We start from the raw sequence: 24,346 nt of genomic DNA, 5'->3' as shown, positions 1-24,346 counted from the left end.
AGAGAGAGAGAGAGAGAGAGATATAGAGAGATAGAGAGAGAGAGAGAGAGAGAGAGAGAGAGAGAGAGAGGGAAAGAGTGATAGAAATATAATACGTGTTCTTTGTTAATTTCTTTGAAAGGATAAAACCTATCTTGTCTTTCCTTTCAAAAAGTCAGTTAGTTTGGGGTTTTGGTTTACATCTGGCTATGTGTGGAAAAAAAATGACCCAAAAGACCCTAAGTGCTAAATTAACTTCTGGGATTTGAACAATGGTCATGATCAACAATGGTCATCAGCTTGTCTTCCTCAAAACACAATCCAACGATATATCAGTAACGATCCAATGACACATCAGTAGATAGGACAGTGCTGCCTATTCGTTCACCTCTTTGAACACATTTTCTTTGTGCCTTTATGGCCATACAACATTTAAAGTCCAGAACTTTAAACTTGACATTTTTATCTAATATAAGGGGAGGGTGTGTGTTACAAAACTATCTGAAACCCACTCATGACATCAGTATGATTATTTTCAAGGTAGAACATAAAGAACCACAAATATCAAAATATGGATGTTTTGCAATATGTGCTTATGCCTTTCTTGTTTTTGAGTGACGGTCAGGTGGTCAGATGGTTCGGCCAGAGTGGGGGGTGGTGGTCAAGGAGTTTCTACTGGGGGAGTGGACAATCATGCCTTGGTTCAGTGAATGCAGAATGGGACCGAATGTGGACCGGGTCTGGTTGCGATCCGGTCCTGGGGTGGTTGAGTGGAGGTGTGTAGAGGTTAGAGGTCAGATCAGGTCAGGAACAGAGTCTTGTCTCTCTGAAGAGCTCTGAAGGAAGGTAAGAGGGAGGAACAATGACAAATAATAATTAATAATAATCAATCAATGTTTCTTAACATATGTTATGAAACACATTTAAAATAGAGTAAGTTTGATTAATTGCAACTTGGGTTCAGACTGGAAGAGTGAAACAAAATCATTTGTTCTAATTAACAGACGTTTAACCAATACATAAAGGGCTAGTTTCCTGGTCAAGGATTAAGCCTACTCCTGTAATACAAAGCTTGAGAAAATTGAGAAATTCAAAGTACTTCTTAGTCCATAACTGGGCTTCATCTATTTCTGGGAAACCGTCCCTAAAGGTCATACTGAGCATAAACTCCATTCATACTCTCATATCTGCTATGTTTCTCCATTCTGTTTTGTCATACTATATAATAAGGATGAGTATTTATACCCATTGCCACAGTATTCGCTGGTCCAGTCGAGGTGCTGGCTGGGCCCATTCCGACACACCTGTCTGTAGTCCATGGATGGGGACAGTCCCTGCCCACCGGACGAGTTGAGCATGTTTTGGAATTCTGACTGGAGAGGGAATCCCTGGAAAACAAAAAGAAAAAAGACCCTTAGATTCCATGTTTTCCAGTGTTATCCGTGTTATTCTACTCATAGAGATACACTAGTATGTGGACACCCCTTCAAATAAGTGGATTCGGCTATTTCAGCCACACCCGTTGCTGACCGGTGTAAAAAATCGAGCACACAGCCATGCAATCTCCATAGACAAACATTGGCAGTGGAATGAAGAGCTCAATGACTTTCATCGTGGCACCGTCATATGATGCCACCTTTCCAACAAGTCATTGTCAAATTTCTGCCCTGCTAGAGCTGCCCCGGTCAACTGTAAGTGCTGTTATTATGAAGTGGAAATGTCTAGGAGCAACAACGGCTCAGCCACGAAATGGTAGGCCACACAAGCTCATAGAACGGGACCGCCGAGTGCTGAAGCGCGTAGCGCGTAAAAATCGTCTGTTCTCGGTTGCAACACTCACTACCGAGTTCCAAACTGCCTCTGGAAGCAACGTTAGCACAAGAACTGGTCGTCGGGAGCTTCATGAAATGGGTTTCCATGGCCGAGCAGCCGCACACAAGCCAAAGATCACCATGCGCAATGCCAAGCGCCAGCTGGAGTGGTGTAAAGCTCGCCGCCAATTGACTCTGGAGCAGTGGACACGCGTTCTCTGGTGAGATGAATCACGCTTCACCATCTGGCAGTCCGACGGACTAATCTGGGTTTGGTGGATGCCAGGAGAATGCTACCTGCCCCAATGCATAGTGCCACTGTAGAGTTTGGTGGAGGAGGAATAATGGTCTAATGCTGTTTTTCATGGTTTGGGCTAGGCCCCTTAGTTCAAGTGAAGGGAAATCTTAATGCTACAGCATACAGTACAATGACATTCTAGACGATTCTGTGTTTCCAACTTTGTGGCAACAGTTTGGGGAAGGCCCTTTCCTGTTTCAGCATGACAATGCCCCCGTGCACAAAGCGAGGTCCATACAGAAATGGTTTGTCGAAATCAGTGTGGAAGAACTTGATTGGCCTGTGCAGAACCCTGTCCTCAACTCCATCGAACACCTTTGGGATGAATTGGAATGCCGACTGCGAGCCAGGCCTAATCGCCCAACATCAGTGCCCGACCTCACTAATGCTCTTGTGGCTGAATGGAAGCAAGTCCCCGCAGCAATGTTCCAACAGCTAGTGGAAAGCCTTCCCAGAAGAGTGGAGGCTGTTATAGCAGCAAAGGGGGGGACCAACTCAATATTAATGCCCATGATTTTGGAGTGAGATGTTCTATGAGCAGGTGTCCACATACTAGTGTACATAAAATGACCAGTGGACTAAGGAATAGACTTTAGAATGTGTCGATAATGGCAGCCATCTTGGTCATGGATGAGTTACAAATCAGTCTATTCATAATAAATGGTAGAAGAGGCACAGGAGACGCATTCTATTGAATTCTATGACTCTAATGTCAGTCAAAAACCAGACTTGGAGACTAGAGGATGAGCGCCTTGCATTTACATACAGATGGTTAGAATCTCACAGGTGGTTATGGAGTCTGAGTCCATAGCACGCAATTCCCATGACACTGATGTCTCTGACAAAAAAAAACAGTAACAGCCAATACAAGTCACATGCAGTGATGTGTAAGAGCAACAGATCAGCTAGCTTGTGGATAACTGTCAAGACACGATGACTCATGAGTGCATCGTCATTGTTGGAATTGGTTATTGGACTGAGCTTCCCTATAGCGGGTCAGTGGTAGACCTGAGAGTGTACTAGCTGGGGGTAGACCCTAACTAGCTGGGGAAGCGGGAGAGACGGAAGATGGGGAGTAAAAAAGGAGTAGTTATTTTAATTAGGCGAGCAGACATTTTAATGTTGGGGTTTCTTGAAGGGTTTTTCTTTTTTTTATTGGGGGAGGGAGGGAGCAGTGGGAGAGATAGAGGAGAGGGGGAGAGAGAGAAATAGAGACAGAGAAAGACAGACAGAGAGAAAGACACAGAGAGAGACAGAGAGATAGAGAGAAAGACAGAGAGAGAGAAAGACAGACAGAGAGAAAGACACAGAGAGAGACAGAGAGATAGAGAGAAAGACAGAGAGAGAGAAAGACAGACAGAGAGAAAGACACAGAGAGAGACAGAGAGATAGAGAGAAAGACAGAGAGAGAGAGAGAGACAGAGAGAAAGACACAGAGAGAGACAGAGAGATAGAGAGAAAGACAGAGAGAGAGAGAGAGACTACTTTATGAAAGGGAAGTTAATCTGCCCGCTACGCTGCGAGCTCTGCTCTGAAAGAGAGGGGACAGCAGGTGGCTGAGTTCTCTTTCCCCCTCCTCCGACTCCCACCTATTCAGGCATTGTTCCACAAATTCTTCTCCTTCACTCCATCACAAAGGCCCCATCTGCCCCTTTTGTATCTCTCTCTCTCTCTCTTTCCCACCCCCCCTTCCCTCCTCCCCCTCATCCTCCCCCCTTTCCCTACTCTCTTAACTAAGGGAAAAAGTTTGGGCCCTGGCGTTTTTTCTTCTTCTTCCCCCTAACAAAATATGCAAAATTGAGCGAGGGAGGATTATTACTCCCCGCGGGATTTAAAAGTCCCCAATAAAAGAGGGATCTGAGCGCTGGGGGCTTAGTAGCAACCAAACCCAAACCTCTGTTTAACTATTCTTCCCCCCTTTTCTCCATGGACTGACACAGACATACAGGCAGCCCCATACAAGCATCTAAAATTGGACTTCAGACTAATTCATATTCTAATCTGTATGAAGACTGAGGCACCCTTCTACACCCTCCTCCCCCTCTATTTTTTTTTTTCGATCAGCAACACTTCATTTGCCTGCTGAGAGGAGATAAATGGCAGTTCCTTCTCTTATAAAAAAAAAAAAACTACGATTCCCACATGCTTAGTGAATACTGTACCTCAAGTCTTCAATGTCAAAGCTAAACTCTTAGAAAAAAGGGTTCCAAAGGGGTTCCTCGGCTGTCCCCATAGGTGAACCGTTTTTGGTTCCAGGTAGAACCTTTTTGGGTTCCATGTAGAAGCCTCTGTTGAAAGGGTTCTACATGGAACCCAAAAGGGTTTTACCTGGAACCAAAAGGGTTCTACCTGGAACCAAAAAGGGTTCTTTGAAGGGTTCTCCTGTGGGGACAGCCGAAGAACCCTTTTAGGTTCTAGATAGCACCTTTTTGTGTACAGTATAAACATGCTACCTTTATGTTCTATCTTCTAAGAAGGTTAAGTCACCTGCACACATTGGACAGGTGAGAGTGGTAGGACACAGTCTAACTACTTGGATAGGCTGAGGAGCCTCCATATTGATTTAACTCGTCTAGGAAGTGAGTGGCATAGAAAACTATCATTCACCCCAACGCCTTTAGCCTTTACCTAGAATCTCCCACAAACCATTGTTTTGTTACTCATTCTAAGTACCACGCTCAGGAGATCAGGAGGTGAGTGTTCTCTCTCACTGAAGAGGTATGTCACCTGTTCCCCTGGATACCTGTTTCCATAACGACCTGGTCCCATTGATACCTGATAACATGGTCCTCTTATCAAACTAATGTCCCTCTCAAATGACACCACCCTATAGTACACCAAAGGGAATGGACAGTGGGTCATGTTAGATTGTACAGGGAGTAAGGCTGATCCTGTAGTAACATCTAATATTACACACTGCCCTCTCTTGGACATCTCTTCTGTGGTTGTTGATTTTTTTTATTTGTTGTTGTTTCATTTTCTCAGGACAATGCACAAAATGTCTGTTGCATTAGTTAGGCAGCGAATCTTGGTGTTTTTGTGTATAGAAACGGATGGGTGATGTAACCTCTGAAGGGGTCAGTTGCTTTTTAACTACAATTCTGAGGACATATGTACAGTTTGCATTCTTGTACTCTATATATAACTCTAAGGTCCAGAGAGAGAGAGAGAGAGAGAGAGAGGTCCACTTCCCTTTTTCCAATCTGCGTTGTTGACTAGCCCCTACAGAGAACTCATCTCATTTCCTGTGTATGTGTCCTGTCCTGTCTGCTAGACTGGCTTCATCAGATAGCCCTGCCTGCCTGGCGTTTTGTCTCCACCACTGATGCATTCATCAATCTCAATGTGCTGCTGTTGGTGACCTTATATAACATCCTCAGCCTAATGCATTTGTTTATTACTGGGAGAAAATGGAAAATGGGGGATTGTGTGTGTGTGGCTATGTGTGTGTGTGTGTGTGTGGGGGGGTTGTGTCTGTGTTTGTCTGTGTGTGTGTGTGTGTGTAGGGGAGTTGTGTTTTTGAGAGAAAGGGAAAGAGAGGGATAGAGAGAGAGAGAGTGAGAGTGTGTGTGTGTGTGTGTGTGTGTGTGTGTGTGTGTGTGTGTGTGCGTGTGTAATTTGAATGTACAGTATTAGGCTGGCAGATATGAATACATCCTAGCTTGCCCTCAATCTCTGGCACTGAAGGAACATCATGAAGGGACCGTATATAATTGGAAATAACATGGAAATTAATCATCTATAACAGTGATTCTCAACTGGTGGGTTTTGAACGTGTCTGAGTAAATAAATACATAAAACATTTATTTACTAACTTTTTATGAAAAATACTCCAGTCTGAACTTAAACGACTAAAACCAGGTAGAAAGTGTGTAGAAGTGAAAATGAACCGATATTTTTAAATAATTTCACCTCTGAACTGTTTTTCTTCAATCACATTATTTTCAATATAGAGGTATTAGCAGCGCTATTTAGCGGGTTTGGTTGATGTTGTGGTCTCAAACCAGTGAGCTTAACATTCTTCATCAAGAATATGGGAAACATGGAATTACTGACAATGAAAAAGGTGGAACTGTTGTTCCTTTGTCATATAATTGGTACATTTACTATCAAAATAGAATTAAACATAGTTTTCCTGATTGCATTTTGGCAACAACAAAAAATCACGATGCGAATATTGAATCGCCACTGAGAAAACCTGGTTCAATTTGAGTCCCGCTGTAGCTCAGCTGGTAGAGCACGGCGCTTGTAACGCCAAGGTAGTGGATTCGATCCCCGGGACCACCCATACACAAAAATGTATGCACGCATGACTGTAAGTTGCTTTGGATAAAAGCGTCTGCTAAATGGCTTATTATTATTATTAAAACTAGTTGAGAACCACTGGTCTATAACATACATACCCATCATACATTCACACACCCCTCACACTCTCCATTTCATGTGCTTGCATCATGTATGCATGTATGTGTAAAGTGTGTGTAGCTGTACATTGTAGGTGACCATGTCTGAGTGTATAACCACAATATTCATAATAAGTGTGTGTGCACCTGAGAGTGTGTTTTGCGTGTGTTGAACTCACCTGGGCCATAAGTGTGTTTGTATGCATTTGGGCGTGTGTGTGTGTGTGTCTGTTCAACTCACCTGTCCCATTGAGGGTGAGTGCAGAGACAGCGGGTGTCCTCCGAGCTGTTGCTGGTGGTGCATTCCTAGGTGGGAGTGGGAGTGGAGCGGCGGGCTGATCTGGAAGGGAGGGGGGGATACCGCCGCCATGCTGCCCAGAGACACTCCACCTGAATGGGGTCCACTGGGCCGGGGAGCCACCCCCCGGGAGATACCTTGGAGGGGGGACAGGTGGGGGCTGAGGCCGGCCTGGTGCTGCTGGGTCTGTTGTTGCTGGTGGTGGGGGTGGGGGTGGTGGCTCTGGTGGTGGTAGGGGTGGCTCATGTAGAGGCTGGGGTGGGAGTGATGGGGGTGGGGGTGCTGCTGGCCTGATCCGGGGAACACAGGGGGCTTGGGCCCCAGCATGGAGGAGGCCTGGGACACTTTGACCTCACCTGGCTCATTGTAACTCTGGAGGGAGGGAGCCACATGGTGGGAGGGAGAGAGAGAGGGTTGGAGGGAGGGTGGGAGGGAGGGAGTAAGAGATAAAGAGAGAGAGAGGATAGAGAAAGAAAGAAGGGAGAAGGAGAAGGAAAGACAGAGATGGGAAAGCGAGAGATGGAAGAGGGAGAGACAGAGCACAACAGTGTTACCTTATAAGAGTCATAGAGAGTCAACTGACTACAGCCCTTATGAATAATTATTCCCAGGTTATGTCTGGTACTGGTACCTACCTGTGAGACCAGGCTTGCTCTGTATGCTGCCAGCTGCTTCAGGTATTCCTTCTTGGCAGTCTCCGTCTTCTTTTTGTACACCTATAAAAGACAGAACAGTAAACATTGTACTTCAGTTGCCAAACTACTTCATTCCTAGAAAGAAACCCATCTACCAGGGTTAGTGTTTATGTACTATGAAGCTATTATGATGCTTAATAAAGCATCACAGCTGTAGTTGGGTGCATCTAAATAATACTCAAAAGGTTTCCAATGTATATAGAACTAGATTGTTCCTCTCACAATCCATCCATCTGTCTGTTTTTGTCTGTCTGCCTGTCTGTCTGTCTGTTTGTCCTCCAAGCTGTTGCTGTTCTCTCTCCAGGAAGTACACTGTCCTGTCCTCAGACAGACATCCTCCTCCACCTTCACTGCGACGCTCCTCTCTGTGTGCTGCTCTACGCCCAACTGGAGGTGTGTGTGTTTGCATGAGAGTGTGTGTGTGTAATAGGACAATAGCACAGTGCGTACTATAATAAATATGTAAAAGCTTTCTCTTCCATTTGCTTTAGTCAAGAGTCCATTTGTAAGTCAAAACACACAGTAGCACCCACAGTAGCAGAGCCACAGGACCAGGGAGAGCCACTAGCTATTTATACTGTGAAACTGTGAAAAGGATTTAATGTTGGGGTTTTTATAAACTTTTTCTCCCTAATTTTGTGAGGACAATAAAGTTATATTCTACTATTTTCTAATCTAATACACTGAGTATACAAAACAATAAGACACCTGCTCTTTCCATGACATAGACTGACCAGGTGAATCCAGGTGAAAGCTATGATCCCTTATTGATGCCACTTGTTAAATCCACTTCAATCAGTGTAGATGAAGGGGAGGAGACAGGTTAAATACGTTTTTTAAAGTATTGAGACAATTGAGACATGGATTATGTATGTGTGCCATTCAGAGGGTGAATGGGCAAGACAAAATATTGAAGTGCCTTTGAACGGGGTATGGTGGTAGGTGCCAGGCGCACCAGTTTATGTAAAGAACTGCAACTCTGCTGGGTTTTTCACGCTCAACAGTTTCCAGTGTGCATCAAGAATGGTCCACCACCCAAAGGACATCCAGCCAACTTGACACAACTGTGGGAAGCATTGGAGTCAACATGGCCCAGCATCCCTGTGGAACGCTTTTCGACACCTTGTAGAGTGCATGCCCTGACGAATTGAGGCTGTTCTGAGGGCAAAAGGGGGTGCAACTCAATATTAGGAAGGTGTTCCTAAAGTTTGGTATACTCAGTGCATATTCTAATCTATCCTGTCTAATGAAGTCTAACAAGGAACTGTATATGAAGAGGTCTGAGGAGGTATGAGGATGCATTGTACTATAGGTGTCGTACCTGTTTCTGTTCCTCTCCAAGGCCGTCCCACATGGAGGCCACTATCTTGGATACCTCTCCGAAGGTAGCATTGGGGTTGGAGCCCTTGATGGCTGCCTGGGTGTCTCTGAAGAACAGGGCGTAGGCAGAAACTGGCTTCGAGGGTTCGTTGGGGTCCTTCTTCTTCTTCTTCTTGGGGGTCTTGGGCTTTTTGGGAGTATCGACCGCTGCCGGTCGCTTCTCTGCCTGATGAAGAGAGAAGGAAGAGATGGTCAGACTAAATGTGCTTCTGGAGAGAGAAGAGTGTGTGTAGAGGGATTGAGTTAAGAGTGAGTGTTGATTGTTTAAATAGATCAGAATGGACTTTAATAGTGGATATGCTATGTACAGTACACTGGCCCAGAGTTTTTCCTTAAAACTCAGTGCACTATTTAAAATGCAGACTGTATATCCTTCCTAACATTTTCCAGAACATTCATAAATATTTAGGTCTATTTAGCTGATCTTGTCCAATAGGAATGTACTGTTTAAAACAATTTGTTTTCTTTGTGAGATAATGAACATGACCCTGAGTGTGAGAGTTTACAAACAAATAGAAATGGTATCTTTATGAAAAGACCTTGACAGATGGTAGTACAAGACTACATTTATCCATCATTTTATGAATATGTTTAGAAATGGCTTTATACTGGAAACACAGAAATAGCCATAACTCTGAATAGCGCAGTGCACATTTCTGAAATGTTGACCGCATTAGATTTTATACTCCACTAAATTAAACATGAGGATTTTTCCAGAGGGGCACATAAAATATTGAAATAGTTTCATTTTCCAAAGGATTGTTATTTGCAGTTAAAACATACGGTGGAAATATGGGTGTGGAATATGGCAACGGTGTTTGGGAAAAGTACCCTTTGGTTTGATTTCCATATAGTGTTGTATCTGCATGGCAAATGGCACCATTGTATGAGCAATCACATAAGCATTAAGATAGCAGCTCTCCACTGTGACTTCATCCTCCAAGGGAAAGGGTAAACAAATGCAACGGCGCAAAGGTTGCAGATGACTCAGACTTATACAAATAGGTGTATGTGTGTGTATGTGCGTGCGTGCATGTGTATGTGTGTGTGTGGGCATGTGTGTGTGTGTGTGGGGGTGGCTGTATAATAAGGAAGTTAGTTGTTTTGTGCGTGTGTGTGTGGGTGTGTGTGGGTGGGTGGCTGTATAATAAGGAAGTTAGTTGTTTTGTGCGTGTGCATGTGTTTGCGTGTGTGTCGGTTCTCTCTCTCTCTCTGTGTGTGTGTGTGTGTGTGTTTGTGTGTGTGTTTGTGCGTATCCATCCCTTTGCTCACCTTTATTGATTCATCATTGTCATCCTCATGTACGGAACTAGAAGGAGAGGGTGTGGCCGACTTGCTTCCAGGAGGAGATGGGGAATTATGGGTACCGTTGTTCCCGCTCAGTCCCAACTGGGCGTTGAGTTGTGATTGGTTGATAGTGGTCAGCTGACTCTGATGTCCCATGCCTGATTGGCTCCTGGGTCTGAGCGCTTCCATTGGCTGATGGCTGCTGTACCGGGAATCGGAGTTGACCATTTGTTGCATCTGACAAAAAACAGTGTAGATTTGTTTTTACATGGCAATAAAATGGCATACAATAATGTTACTCTTGACAATGGTTAACCTACTCTTAGAAACGCTCTTGAAACATCTGCTCATTCACACATATACTCACTCCTTTTCCTTCACACACTGAACATTGTTTCAACCTTGACTGATCCCAACTTGCATCCTTCAGCACAAGAACAATGTCATGTTGGTCTATTTGGTTTTGATTGAATAGCCCCACTCAGTGTGGCCCCTCCCTCCCTGAGCGTGGCCAGGTCACCTGCTACCATAGGGACTGACAGGTGACCTGAGCAACGCCTCACGCCTGCTATTGTCCCTGACACAATGTCCTACACAATGTCCCCGACAGGTGAGGCTTGGGAGGAGGGGCTCACATCAACACCAGGACAGGTGACTCCTGTTAACTGTATAATCTACAGAGAATTAACCCCATCCATCCCTTCCAGCTAACTAACACCTTAACCCCTTATATCAGAGACGGAAGAGGAAGCGAGACACCTCACTCGCTGTTTTTTTCTGCTTTTTTCTGGTTCAATGAAAGTCAGTGAACTAAGTAGAACAGCTTATATCATCACCATGACCTCTTGAGGTTGGTCATACATACTGATCAAAAGAGAACCATCCCACAAGCTTGGCTGGTGCGTTAAACCCGCAAATTCAGTCAAACAAAAAGGTGTAATGGGTTCGCACTCAAAAATATGTTGCATAAAGCTTACTTCATTATTCAATGTTTTTAATTATTTTCACTGCATCAGGGATAGGTACAATTGTATTTTAATTCAAAACAGCATTTGTAAAGAACAACAGATAAGCAGCAGGTGCTTCTAATCAGGGTTGCCACTCATCTTCCAATCAGGGATGTGGCTTTTCTGGTCTACCTTCTTACAAATGAGTCACAAAGAAATACAGAATTATAGGGTATGGGAGTGGGCACGAATGGCAACTCACAAATCAACTGCCCCAGGTGTCCGCTCACCTAAATACATCATATCAATTCATGAGACAGCCCACCACAAAGGACATCAGGCACAGCCGTTCATAAATATGTGGGGCCAACTCATAAACGATATGCAAAATCTGATATGGACAGTGTTCTTGTATAACAGTCTAAATTTGGCTTATAGGAAGGAGGTGAAATCTAATTATTCGTTTAAACCGTGTGGAGATAGAGAATTTAATTTATATATCCACATGGCTTCTCTTTGGAGTAATTTGTTATCATAGTCACTACCTCTACATGGTGGATGAACTTTTTCGATCCCGACGCAACGCAATTCATTAATAGAATGATTTTGTTCTATAAAGTGTCTCGCAACTGGCGAGGTGATATCTTGACGTCTAATAGTGCATTTATGTTCTCCAAGGCGTACTTTCAAGGCGAGGATGTTTCTCCAATATAAATCTTATTACAAGAACACTGTAACATATAAATAACTCCTTTAGTAGTGCCAGTTATACATGACTTTATCTCATAGGTCCTAGAAGTCTGAGGGCATACTGAGTTAGAACATTTCCTTATGGTTCTACAAGAGGTACAAGATCTACAGGAGAAGCATCCTTTATGAAGGCCTCTTTACTCTCTCTGACCACATCTGATTTAACCAATATGTTTGATAGATTTCTTGATCATTTATATGTGAATAAAGGTGAAGTCTGGAAGGCAGAATTTAAAGAGGAGTCTGATGATAATATGTGCCAATGTTTATTGGCAATAGACTTGATGCCATTACGGCTATCATTGAAAGTAAGTATATAGTTTACAGAAAACTGTTTATTCTGTTTTTGTTGGGATTTATTAAGTAACTGGCTTCTGTTCAAACTCTGAACTTATTATTGAGATTTATCAAGCCAGGTATCGGGGTATCCTCTCAAGCGAAAACGCTCAAGGAGGGAATTTGATTGTCTATCAAATTCTTCCTCTGTGTCACAGATGCGACACAGTCCATGAAGTTGGCTTACTGGTAAACCTATTTTTAGGGGGAGGGGGTGATAACTAGCAGCTGTCAATACAGTATTTTTATCTGTAGGTTTTCTGTAAACTGTACTACTTAGAGATTGTCCCTTCTTTGTAACAAGTACATCTAAGAAATGTATGGAGTTAATGTTATTTTCCATAGTGAAGGAAATTGATTGTACTCTAGAGTTAATGTAGTTACGAAATTAAATGTAATTTAATTATCGGAACCCATCCAGAACATAAAGCAATCATCTATATAGCGCATCCAATATTTAACATGATTTTATAAGGATTATTTTAATCAATAAAATCCAATTCAACATACTGATCTAAGGTCAGTTTTGTGTTGCTGTTGTCATGCCAAACATGACAAGGTGGCTAAAGCAGACTGGTACCCAGGCTACCCAATCTTTCCCCTTACAGCAGCTCACCCACTGAACACCTCCTCTCCCTATACAGATGTGTGGCTGTTGGTACAGCCAGATAGGGCATGCATCAAGGCCAAAGTGTGATGTGGTTGTAACTAAAACAGGGAGGGGAGTGTGATTTGGTGTTGGGCCATTTGGTAACCGCCAGTAACAGTGGAAAACAGCCTAATCTCCATGGTGACGTGGGCGAACTTTCAGAAGTATCAGAGATGTGAGTCACAAGCCAGGTCATCATTATGATACTAATATGAATGGATACCAATGATTATTTTATCTCTGTCTGTCTGTAACAATCCATACCTTATGGTATGGTCTCTGGCCATTTATTGTTATTAAGCACAGATAGTTGATTATAATGAACTCTATTTGAGTAAGTGTTAGATTAATAGGGAAATCGTCTTAAGAGAAATTCACTTCTGCAGATGTGATTTTTTTCACAGAAACTGTGGATAAAAGCAGTGTTCTGGTTCTGGGGAAATGATGTAGGCCTACAGATAAGTTATTGATACAATAACATGTGGGTGGATTTCTATGGAAAAAACTGCAAGTTAGTGCCTTACGAACAGGAAATTGGTGGTAGTGGAATGCTGGTAAAAAGCAAAAAATTTAAATTTGGGTTGAGGTAGTAATTTAGTCAATTTAAAACTAAGAAGAAATGAAACAACTTATCTGTAGACCTACATCGTTTTCCCAGAACCAGAATTTTTCTGAATATCTTCCCAATTTAAAAGGTTAAAAGATACATTGCTTTTGTCCCCAGTTTCTGTGAAAAAATCACATCAGCAGAAGAGAATTTCTCTTAGACTATTTCTTTATTAATCTAACTCTTAATCAAATGGAGTTCATTATAATCAACTATCGGTGCTTAATAACAATGAATGGCCAGAGACTGAGAGAATGAAGGCTAAATGTATAGAAGAAGACATGGAAGGATCCTCTCTATTCCATTGGAGGCTAATGCCCCAGACCAATAGAATCCACCAGCCTCTTTCATTCCTCGCCGTGGCAACAAGCTCTCGACCCCGTTGCCTGGCAACCATAATTCATAGCCACTCTAAATGGATGTTCTGTGAGAACATTAAGGTGAACGGGAACAAAATGCCCTTTGTCAATCTGGGGAATCTTTCAGCCGGCAAGTCATCCTATCCGAGCTCCTGTTTCCTTTTAGTAAAAGTAATTTATAAATGCTGAGCAATAGAAAACACTCACGTTTTGAAGTGTTTTAGCTACCAAGTGAATGTGAAACATAATATGGTGGTAGCTAAGATTAGCTTAAAGTTAGCTTAAAGTGGAAAATAGGCTGAGATGGCCAGACTTGGAAATCATTAAAGGTCCCGCACAGTGATTCTGATTGCAATGTAAAATAGCCTTTTGAGTGACCAAAACATCACCAATAATATTAATTTTTTTGGACAGTGTAGCCAAAACTTTTAATTTTAGATCAAATGCTTTATATGAGGCGACAGTACAGAACGTCACCTTTTATTTGAGGGTATTTTCATACATATCTAATTTACCATTTAGAAATGAATGCACGTATTTGGACAAATTCACTTATAGTGTATTACATTTAGTCAAAAGTTTAGTATTTGGTCCCATATTCCTAGCACGCAATGACTACATCAAGCTTGTGACTCTACAAACTTGTTGGATGCATTTGCAGTTTGTTTTGGTTGTGTTTCGGATTATGTTGTGCCCAATAGAAATGAATGGTAAATAATGTATTGTCATTTTGGAGTCACTTTTATTGTAAATAACAATAGAATATGTTTCTGAACCCATCTATATTAATGTGCATGCTACCATTATTACGGATAATCATGAATGAATCGTGAATAATGATGAGTGATAATTTTTTGGTAGGTATAATATTTATGTCTCTGTAACTCATCATTATTCACAATTCATTCATGATTATCCGTAATCATGGTAGCATCCATATTAATGTAGAAGTGCTCAGAACCATATTCTGTTCTTATTTAAAATAAAAGTGACTCCAAAATGACACAATATGTAGGGGAGTATATATGTTCATAAATCATGCCTATCAATGATGTCAATAGTTTTTATACATCTTCAGTTTGGCATGTCTCTTCTGTTGCAGTTCGCAGCAGCACTGACAGATGTGTTGACATGACAACTGCGTCAGAGTTTTGAACGATGCTTCCCCCCTTTTGTTCCATTCTGGCTGAAGTCCTAACTAGGCCGCAGAGGAGGCTGGTGGGAGGAGCTATAGGAGGACAGGCTCATTGTAATGGTTGGAATGGAATAAATGGAACGGTATCAAACACATCAAACATATGAACAGCACTTTTTATTCCGTTCCATTAATTCCATTCCAGCCATTACAATGAGCCTATCCTCCTATAGCTCCTCCCACCAACCTCCTCTGCTAGCCAGTAAGTAGCTAACACCAGACACAGATGAAAGGGGAAACCTGTAATTATATTTGCTGACACAAGTCACATTTTGGCAACAGTAGACTATCTAGCTAGCTATGTAAACCACACCCTTCTGCGAACACACTTTCTGTGATGATAGTTACAAGGTGGTACTTATTTAAATTAGGTAAGAGAACAAGATGTTACCATTGGTGTATTAAAATGAGGGGCTTTATGTGATGGGGCGGCAGGTAGCCTAGCAGTTAAGAGTATTTGGCCAGTAACCATAAGGTCGCTGGTTCAAATCCTAAAGCTGGCTAGGTGAAAAATCTGTCAATGTGCCCTTGAGCAAGGCACTTAACCCTAATTGCTCCTGTAAGAGCGTTGACTAAAATACAAATGTAACATGAAGCCCTTAATAATCCCGCCTTCTGTATTCAAGTGAGTGGGCCAGTAACTTTATGATCAGCTACAGTAATTTTGTATACTTTGGTCATCCTACTTTGATCTGGTTTCATCCAAATATCATGACATTTGATTAAAAACATGATTTTGACTGTGCGGGACTTTTAAGCCCCACAATGCAAAGGGAAATTGGGTTATATGGTTCAAGAACGGGGTTATGAGGTTCAATATCCCTGCCTGGTAGGACCAAGGAGCTAAACAGCTACACCTGTCTGATTAATGGAAATAAATATATTTAGCATGTAGACCTCACACAGTTAAACCATGTAGCCCCTTAGTGGTGGAGGTGCTGATGAGACATAATATTGTGGTTTATCAGTGAAAATGGTAAACATGGCCAAGGGCAGAAAAAACTTCTGGCTGAGAGCGGGAGGTGAGAAGTTTCGCTTTGACTCGAATGGGAGATTAAGTCCAATACTTATGCAGAGTAGTTAACCACGGTTAGTCATGTCACCTATCACATCATGAGGTTTCTGCAAGGAAAGCCAAATCCAAAAGTTTAAGTTTCATTTCTCCACTTCTTGAAAAGTCAAGACTTGCATTGAGCGTATTTCTTCTGAATGTCACCCCACCAGTTTGTTTTCGATTTCGAATGAAATGAAGGGGGAAAAGTTTAATCAACCAACTGACAACTCATGGGTCATCCATTAGAATACTGTTCTTCCATCCTGGTCCCGGAGACCCAATGGGTTATCCAGGTTTTTGTTCTTTCCCAGCACTAACACATATGACTGAACTAACCGGCTAATCGTCAAACTCTTGATTAGTTGGATCAGGTGTGTTGTTGCTGGGAGGAACATATGCCTGCACCCACAGCTGCCATCCAGAACAGAAAAACCCACTTATGTATTTACAGTGATCTCTGCACACTGCTTGCTAGTGGCATCAGGCTAGACTCACCACAGACAGGGTGCTGGACATTAGGCCACCATTTTGGCTCAACAGCCCTCCATCCTGGCCCATCATGTCCATTCCCTGCAGGTGGAAGGGGTGCAGGCCACTCTGGGAGTGAGAGGGGGCCAGCGGGTGGTAGGAACCAGACTCAGACTCTGGTAGGTGGGGGTGCAGCATGTGTTCTGGGATGGTGGGAGGCGTGATAGGGGGAATGTTGAAGTCTTCATCCCCCAAACTGGGCACTGGGTAGGACTGCAAAAGAAGAGGAGAGGGAGAAACATTACAGAAATAATAATATAATATTTTTTTATAATTTAGCTAATGTTTTTTAGTGGATGCAAGTCCAACCAAACTGAGCACTCAAACACATTAGACCTAAGAGCACAGTAAAGGTGGATGCTACACATTGGTAGTAGTGGATGAGGTGAGTTTCCCCTGTACAATGTAAAGCTCTTTGAGCGTCTGGAAAATAAATTCAATTCATTATTATTACAGTATTATAACACTAATGCTAAACTACAGCACTGCAATACAGAACATGCAGATTGCATCAGATCATTCTAGTCCTCATTAATAGACTACTATGGTTCCATGAGTCTTTATTAAGACTGTGCAATGGGACTTCTGTAAATACCTCATCAATTGATGCTATTATTAGTAGGCAATTAGGACTAATGATGTGCACTGCCTCGAACAATTTCTATGATCAACGATACCAACAATGAGGATTAATCATCATCGTTAATGCAATCATGATTACTTGAATTAATTAATGCATTAATGATCAACTACACATAGGATACATATAATCTCATTTAGCATTTCAACAAATGTGTGTAAATATATTTGGGCATGTTTTTCAATGATTCAGGCTAAATAAAAAGGGGTTTGAGTGTAGATAAATGTATGTAAATGTTCCCTCATTAACGTCTAACGAAAGGCTTATTTTATGGGTCTTGACAGTCAGTTCCACTTGGCTGTGCTGGATTCTATGTCTTTTAAAACCCCTATGTCCTTCCCTCCCTCCCAATCTCTTTGGACCCCTTTTTAGCTCGCCGGGAAAAAATGTAAAACAGCCAAGGCAGATGAAAGGCGGTATAAATCTGAGGCAAATTCATTAATTATTCAGTAAACACTGCAACAAACTGCACTCACTTCGAATCAACAGGAAATGTGAGGTAAGGTCTACATCTATACAGCTCTGAAAGAGGAATCATTTCCATCAAGGGATAGAGAACTATTTAACACATTCAATTGCTCTTGATCAATACGACCCTGAAGGTTTCAGTTAACTCGGTGAAGCTTTCCAAAAGAAGACAGCACAACAAATCACACTTCTGATACAACTTGAAATGTTTTATTTTTCTCTCTCCCCCAGAAGTGACTTTTTCCCAGCTTCATCGTCAGGCTCAGGAGTACGTTCTGCCTCTACTATCTCCTTGTTGATTCCTTCCCAGATTTTCATTAACACTAATTTACAGCTTTTATTTGCTGAAAATGAAATGAAGCTGACAGACAGCCAACTCCAGGCAATTAGGCAGAGAATCAGTTCAAAAACCTATCTCCACTGAAATAAATACCAGCCCAACTGTTCTTTTAAAAGATGGCAATAATCGTTTTAATGAGCTTCCTTCAACTTCTCTTTCCTTCTCTGCTGAAAGCCAACATTTTGATTGTGTTTCCTCTCGCAGATGTCAACATTGGTTGGTTGGTGGGAAATATGTTGGCATAATCCATACAATAAGGTTTTCAGGAACAATACATTATTTTGCTGTCATAAAAACAACAAAAACAGATTGCCATAATGGTTGTTGCCTGGGGTTACTTTGATATTGATATTTCAAATATGACAAATTGTTTTATTTTCACTATACATAGGCCTACAGAAATACCTTATATATGAATGTAAAAGGCCAAGTCAATGTTGTGTCAAAGACGTTTCAAAGTATGGGCATAAAACATTGATAATTACATAACAACAACAAACATGACAGTTATATAACTGTCACTTCCTGTGCAGAGTTCTGATGTAGTTGTTGTTATTACATTATGTGGCTCTCCCAGAAAAACACACCCATCTAACACTCTTTACTCAGGTTTTCTGATAACTCACACTGAAACGTCTTGGGAGAACTTGGGTTGTTTGCTCAAAAGCCAGACACACAGCAATATTATGCCTAATTTGAGAGTGATGGTGTGCTGCTGCATACCACATGATCAACAGCAGAGAAGAGAGACAAACCTCCAATGGAGAGAGAGAGAGAGAGGCAGAGAGAGAGAGAGAGAGAGAGAGGCAGAGAGAGAGAGAGGTAGATAGAGAGAGAGAGAGAGAGAGAGAGAGAGAGAGAGAGAGAGAGAGAGAGAGAGAGAGAGAGAGAGACAGAGAGAGAGAGAGAGAGAGAGAGGCAGAGAGAGAGAGAGGAGAGAGAGAGAGAGAGAGAGAGAGAGGCAGAGAGAGAGAGAGAGAGAGAGAGAGAGAGAGAGAGAGAGAGAGAGAGAGGCAGAGAGAGAGAGAGGAGAGAGAGAGAGAGAGAGAGAGAGAGAGAGAGAGAGAGAGAGAGAGAGAGAGAGAGATGTATCATCCTGTCTATTACTGACTTTATCATCATTTGTTCTAAAGGTGAGGAATTGGATGTCCAGGGTCACAGTATCAAAGGTCAATACAGTGGCACTTGTTACTGTTCAGTCTATTTGGTCTCGGACAATATGATGAAGACAAACACGATGTGTTGTTTCATGTTGTCCTCACATTGTAACACACCGACACCATCTGTAGTGAATAAAACTAGAAAGATAGGTAACATATTGTACTTTGAAGTGTTACAAAAGCAGCATCTTCCCCTGAATCGTAAAAAAATATGCAGTAAAGGTGTTGTTTGATTAAGTTAAGAACCCTACAGTACACATACAGTACACCCACACAGCTGTAGCCTTGTGGTAATTAGCACCCTAAAGAAAAAACCTTTCTAAACTAACATGGACAGTATTGGAAGGCCTTATTACCAAGTAGTTGTTCTTTATCTGAAAGGACTTTCATGCTGCCATTCATTTGTCAAAACAAAAACCTTCATATTGCCCCGTGTAAGCACATTTTCTAATATCAAGTCTTGTCCTGAATAAAACATTTTTTTTCTTTCTGTCATTCTCTTCAATCACCCATTGTCCCTTTCAGTCGAGAACAATAGATGCGGTAAAGAGATCAATCAAACTCGACCAAAACAATGGAAAAATCATGGCAACGCCACTCACGTGTCCCCCCATGGGGAAAAGTTTCAGAATCTCCTAATTTCCCCGTATAATATGTTGCCTATTGTTCTGCTATTGTTTATATGTGTATTGTATTTCACACTATTTTTGGGTAAAAATCAGAGTATAATGCTTGCATAGAGGTCAACCCCAATACATGCTTATGTCATCATCACCAATCAACTGCATTACACTCAAAAACATATTCAAGTACCACCACTGCTTTCTATATGGCCACTATATGCTACCAGCTTAAACGAACGGGAGTTAGCATTTTTTCTAACCCCGAAAAGGACTATTTCTAAATATTATGCAGCAAAAACAACCAAATATTTCCAAATCGGTTTTTAGTAACCACATTGTGGGTCTGTTAGAATACAAAAATCATAACGGATTTGACAAATATCCACTTTCCCCCACGGTCTGCCTTCAATTGAGTCCCATTCTGCTCAGAACTATGCAAATGCCTGCTGGTGGGCCTATTTGGATTAAATCCATTCAAATATATTGTATTCATATTACAAATATTTAGTACATTGCAAGACATGGCTGGACAGTTTTAGTTTAGTACAAGCCTCTAGAATGACTATGATTAGCAACAGTTGCAGACTATCAGTCTTCACCTTACATGCTGACCACACCGCCCGCGTCGCGTGCACGAGCGTCGGGTGCGCAAGCGTTGCAAAATAAATGTACACATACATGTTATTCAATCGTAGCACCCACACTGCTCGCACGCGTCAACGAGCGTCTGCCAAGCCAGGCACTAAAATAGAACTTAGTTATATTTGTGACGCTTGACGTGCTGCAAGTCCCGCCTCTCCCATCTCCTCATTGGTTTTTAGGAGCATATACCCATGTGGGTGATTGAAAGATGAACTGAGGTCCACACTCCAGTCCAGTTGGTGGTGGTAATGCACTTGAAAGTTGGTTGCCAACCGCCATATAAAGTCCAAAGAAGAAGAAGACGCCTGAAGGAGGAGAGATTAGTAAAAACGAACCCGGTTTACCCTTTTATCTGTGGATTAGTTGTTGGAGTAGAGGACCTTGCGCATTTCAGGTAAAATAACAACCCAATGTTTATATCCCAGGGCAAATTAGCTAGCAACAGCAAGCTAGATAGCTAAATTGCCATAGATCTTTAATGCTTTTTGACCTGTCCCCAAATTAATATAGTTGGTTCAGAGTTCGTTTTGATATTTCAACCTGCGTGTCCTGGTCGCGTCTGGTGTGGGTGGACAAAATCAACATGTGCGCGATGGCGTTAAAAAAACGGACTTATGACTTATAAGTCAATGTCAACCAACATAAAATCATGAAATTATATTTCTGTTTGAAGATGAGTGACAACTGATGGGTGCAGTGCTGACCAGCAACCTTCAAAAGACCACTGCTGAATTTGATCATATCGAGATCTTTTTCTCATTTCAATTCACTTATATCAAGTCAACACATCATTAATAATGCTGTCAGATGAAGTGTGTGGTAGACGGGTGGGAGATGGGGAATTCCCTCCAACCAATTTAAGGGCCCCACACCGCCTACACACAGTTTTTATGATGAATAATTATTGTTTTATTTTGCCTAAAAATGTTCCACTCAGCACCCATAAACCATTTGCCTAATCTGGCAAGGCACTTTCTTATTAGAGTTTTTTTTTTTTTTTTTGGTAACTGTTTATTAGTTTGATATAAAAGTTTAGACAAACACAATAGCTATTTTAGATTTTCCCAAGATAAACCTGTGTAAAATAATTGACGTGGATTAAAAAGCAAAAAAGAAATAAAAAAGAAATAGAGCCTCAATATATGTCTTGTGTGCCGCAACAAAATGAGATCATTTTGCCTCAACAGCATATAAAGCTATCATATGAAACAGCCCCCCCCCCCCTTCAATTCATATTCAAATATGATTTATTGGCACGACAATATGCGAGCTGCAATGTTGCCAATTAATAATGAAACAACTTCTTTCTGCCTCTCTCTTTTTCCATCTACAGTGCATTCGAAAAGTATTCAGACCCCTTGACTTTTTCCACATTTTGTTATGTTACAGCCTTATTCTAAAATTGATTAAATTGTTTTTTCCCCCCATCAATCTACACACAATACCCCATAACGACAAAGCGAAAATAAAAAACAGAAATACCTTATTTACATAAGTATTCAGACCCTTTGCTATGAGACTTGAAATTGAGCTCAGGTGCATCCTGTTTCCATTGATCATCCTTGAGATGTTTCTATAACTTGATTGGAGTCCACCTGTGGTACATTTCATTGATTGGACATGATTTGGAAAGGCACACACCTGTCTATATAAGGTCCCACAGTTGACAGTGCATGTCAGAGCAAAAACCAAGCCATGAGGTCGAAGGAATTGTCCGTAGAGCTCCGAGACAGGATTGTGTCGAAGCACAGATCTGGGGAAGGGTACCAAAAAATGTCTGCAGCATTGAAGGTCCCCCAAAACACAGTGGCCTCCATCATTCTTAAATGGAAGACGTTTGGAACCACCAAGACTCTTCCGAGAGCTGGACCCCCGGCCAAACTGAGCAATTGGGGGAGAAGGGCATTGGTCAGGGAGGTGACCAAGAACCAATGGTCACTCTGACAGAGCTCCAGAGTTTCTCTGTGGAGATGGGAGAACTTTCCAGAAGGACAACTATCGCTGCAGCACTCCACCAATCAGGCCTTTATGGTAGAGTGCCCAGACAGAAGCCACTCCTCAGTAAAAGGCACATGACAGCCTGCTTAGAGTTTGCCAAAAGGCACTTAAAGGACCATGAGAAACAAGATTCTCTGTTCTGATGAAACCAAGATTGAACTCTTTGGCCTGAATACCAAGTGTCACGTCTGGAGGAAACCTGGCACCATCCCTACTGTGAAGCATGGTGGTGGCATCATCATGCTGTGGGGATGTTTTTCAGCGGTAGGGACTGGGAGACTAGTCAGGATCAAGTGAAAGATGAACGGAGCAAAGTACAGGGAGATCCTTGATGAAAACTTGCTCCAGAGAGCTCAGGACCTCAGACTGGGGTGAAGGGTCACCTTCCAACCGGACAACGACCCTAATCACACAGCCAAGACAATGCAGGAGTGGCTTCGGGAGAAGTCTCTGAATGTCCTTGAGTGGTCCAGACTTGAACCCGATCTAACATCTCTGGAGAGACCTGAAAATAGCTGTGCAGCAACACTCCCCATCCAACCTGACAGAGCTTGAGAGGATCTGCAGAGAAAAATGGAAGAAACTCCCCAAATACAGGTGTGCCAAGCTTGTAGCGTCATACCCAAGAAGACTCGAAGCAGTAATTGCTGCCAAAGGTCCTTCAACAAAGTACAGAGTAAAGGGTCTGAATACTTATGTAAATGTGATATTTAAATTTTTAATTTTTAATAATTTTGCTAAAATGTCTAAAAACCTGTTTTTGCTTTGTCATCATAGGGTGTAGATTGATGAATGAAAAACACAATTGAATCCATTTTAGAATAAGGCTGTAACGTAACAAAATGTGGAAAAAGTCAAGGGGTCTGAATACTTTCCGAATGCACTGTATATTTCTCTCAACAAATACAACCGAGCACAAACCTAAAAGATGTGAGACTAGTTCAGGTTTCACAACATAAGAATAAATCAACCTAAGGACAGTCCAAACCTCATTTACCGTCAATCGCCTACTGAACCAAGAGGGAATTTTTTTTAAACATTTTTAGTCATTTAGCAGACGCTCTTATCCAGAGCGACTTACAGTTAGTGATTGCATACATTATTATTTAATACCCCCGTGGGAATCGAACCCACAACCCTGGCGTTGCAAACACCATGCTCTACCAACTGAGCTAAATCCCTGCCAGCCATTCCCTCCCCTACCCTGGACGACGCTGGGCCAATTGTGCGCCGCCCCATAGGTCTCCCGGTCGCGGCCGGCTACGACAGAGCCTGGATTCAAACCAGGATCTCTAGTGGCACAGCTAGCACTGCAATGCAGTGCCTTAGACCACTGCGCCACACGGGAGGCCATGAAGAATCAAACATATTTTGTGGTGGGATAGCGATTCAAACATTTTGGATTCTACATTCAAATGTTTTTTTATTCATAACGCTATAACAGCTTTGATCTCAGACTCTGATAGGTTTTAGGGGTTTGTATTCTATTATGTGGTGTGTTTTCTGCCTGGCCTGTTTGAGAGCAATCCAGTGCTGTGATGTTGTTCAACTCTGTCTGCTGCTGAGAGGTTCAAGGTGAACAGAACTGTTGCTGCCAATAAAACTAATGACCTGATCCCAAAGGAAACAGAGCGGGTGAGGTGTGTGTGTTTTTGGTTTTACTATCCTTGTGGGGACCAGAAGTCCTCACAAGGATAGTAAAACAAGGAATATTTTGACATTTCGCCGGTCCGCACAAGGAAGAATGCTATTTTAGGCTTAGGGGTTAGGTTTAGGGTTACAATTAGGGTTAGAATTAGGGTTAGAGGTTTAGGAGTTAGGGTTAGATTCAGGGCTTAAGTTTAGGTTAAGGGTTAGGATTAGGGAAAATAGGATTTTTAATGGGAATCAATTGTTTTG

The 24,346-nt window shown here is 42.1% G+C and overlaps 1 protein-coding gene across 2 annotated transcripts in view; it reads right to left on the bottom strand.

The window, feature by feature from the left end:
* The window catches only part of LOC121535134 (thymocyte selection-associated high mobility group box protein TOX-like), a 54,724-nt gene continuing 30,378 nt past the window's right edge, over positions 1-24,346 (bottom strand). For both annotated transcript variants that reach the window (XM_045206265.1, XM_045206264.1), the window contains 7 exons: positions 16,544-16,789; positions 10,137-10,388; positions 8,806-9,030; positions 7,425-7,505; positions 6,733-7,161; positions 1,225-1,367; positions 1-815 (listed from right to left, as the gene is read on the bottom strand). In XM_045206265.1, the coding sequence (XP_045062200.1) occupies positions 779-815; positions 1,225-1,367; positions 6,733-7,161; positions 7,425-7,505; positions 8,806-9,030; positions 10,137-10,388; positions 16,544-16,789 (1,413 nt within the window). In that variant the 3' untranslated portion in view covers positions 1-778. The remainder of the gene's footprint in view (positions 816-1,224; positions 1,368-6,732; positions 7,162-7,424; positions 7,506-8,805; positions 9,031-10,136; positions 10,389-16,543; positions 16,790-24,346) is intronic.

This window comes from Coregonus clupeaformis, chromosome 21, assembly GCF_020615455.1.
Source record: "Coregonus clupeaformis isolate EN_2021a chromosome 21, ASM2061545v1, whole genome shotgun sequence".
Lineage (NCBI taxonomy): Eukaryota > Metazoa > Chordata > Actinopteri > Salmoniformes > Salmonidae > Coregonus > Coregonus clupeaformis.
The sequence above is the reverse complement of the archived record's forward strand: the minus strand, read 5'-3'. Positions and strand labels throughout refer to the sequence as shown.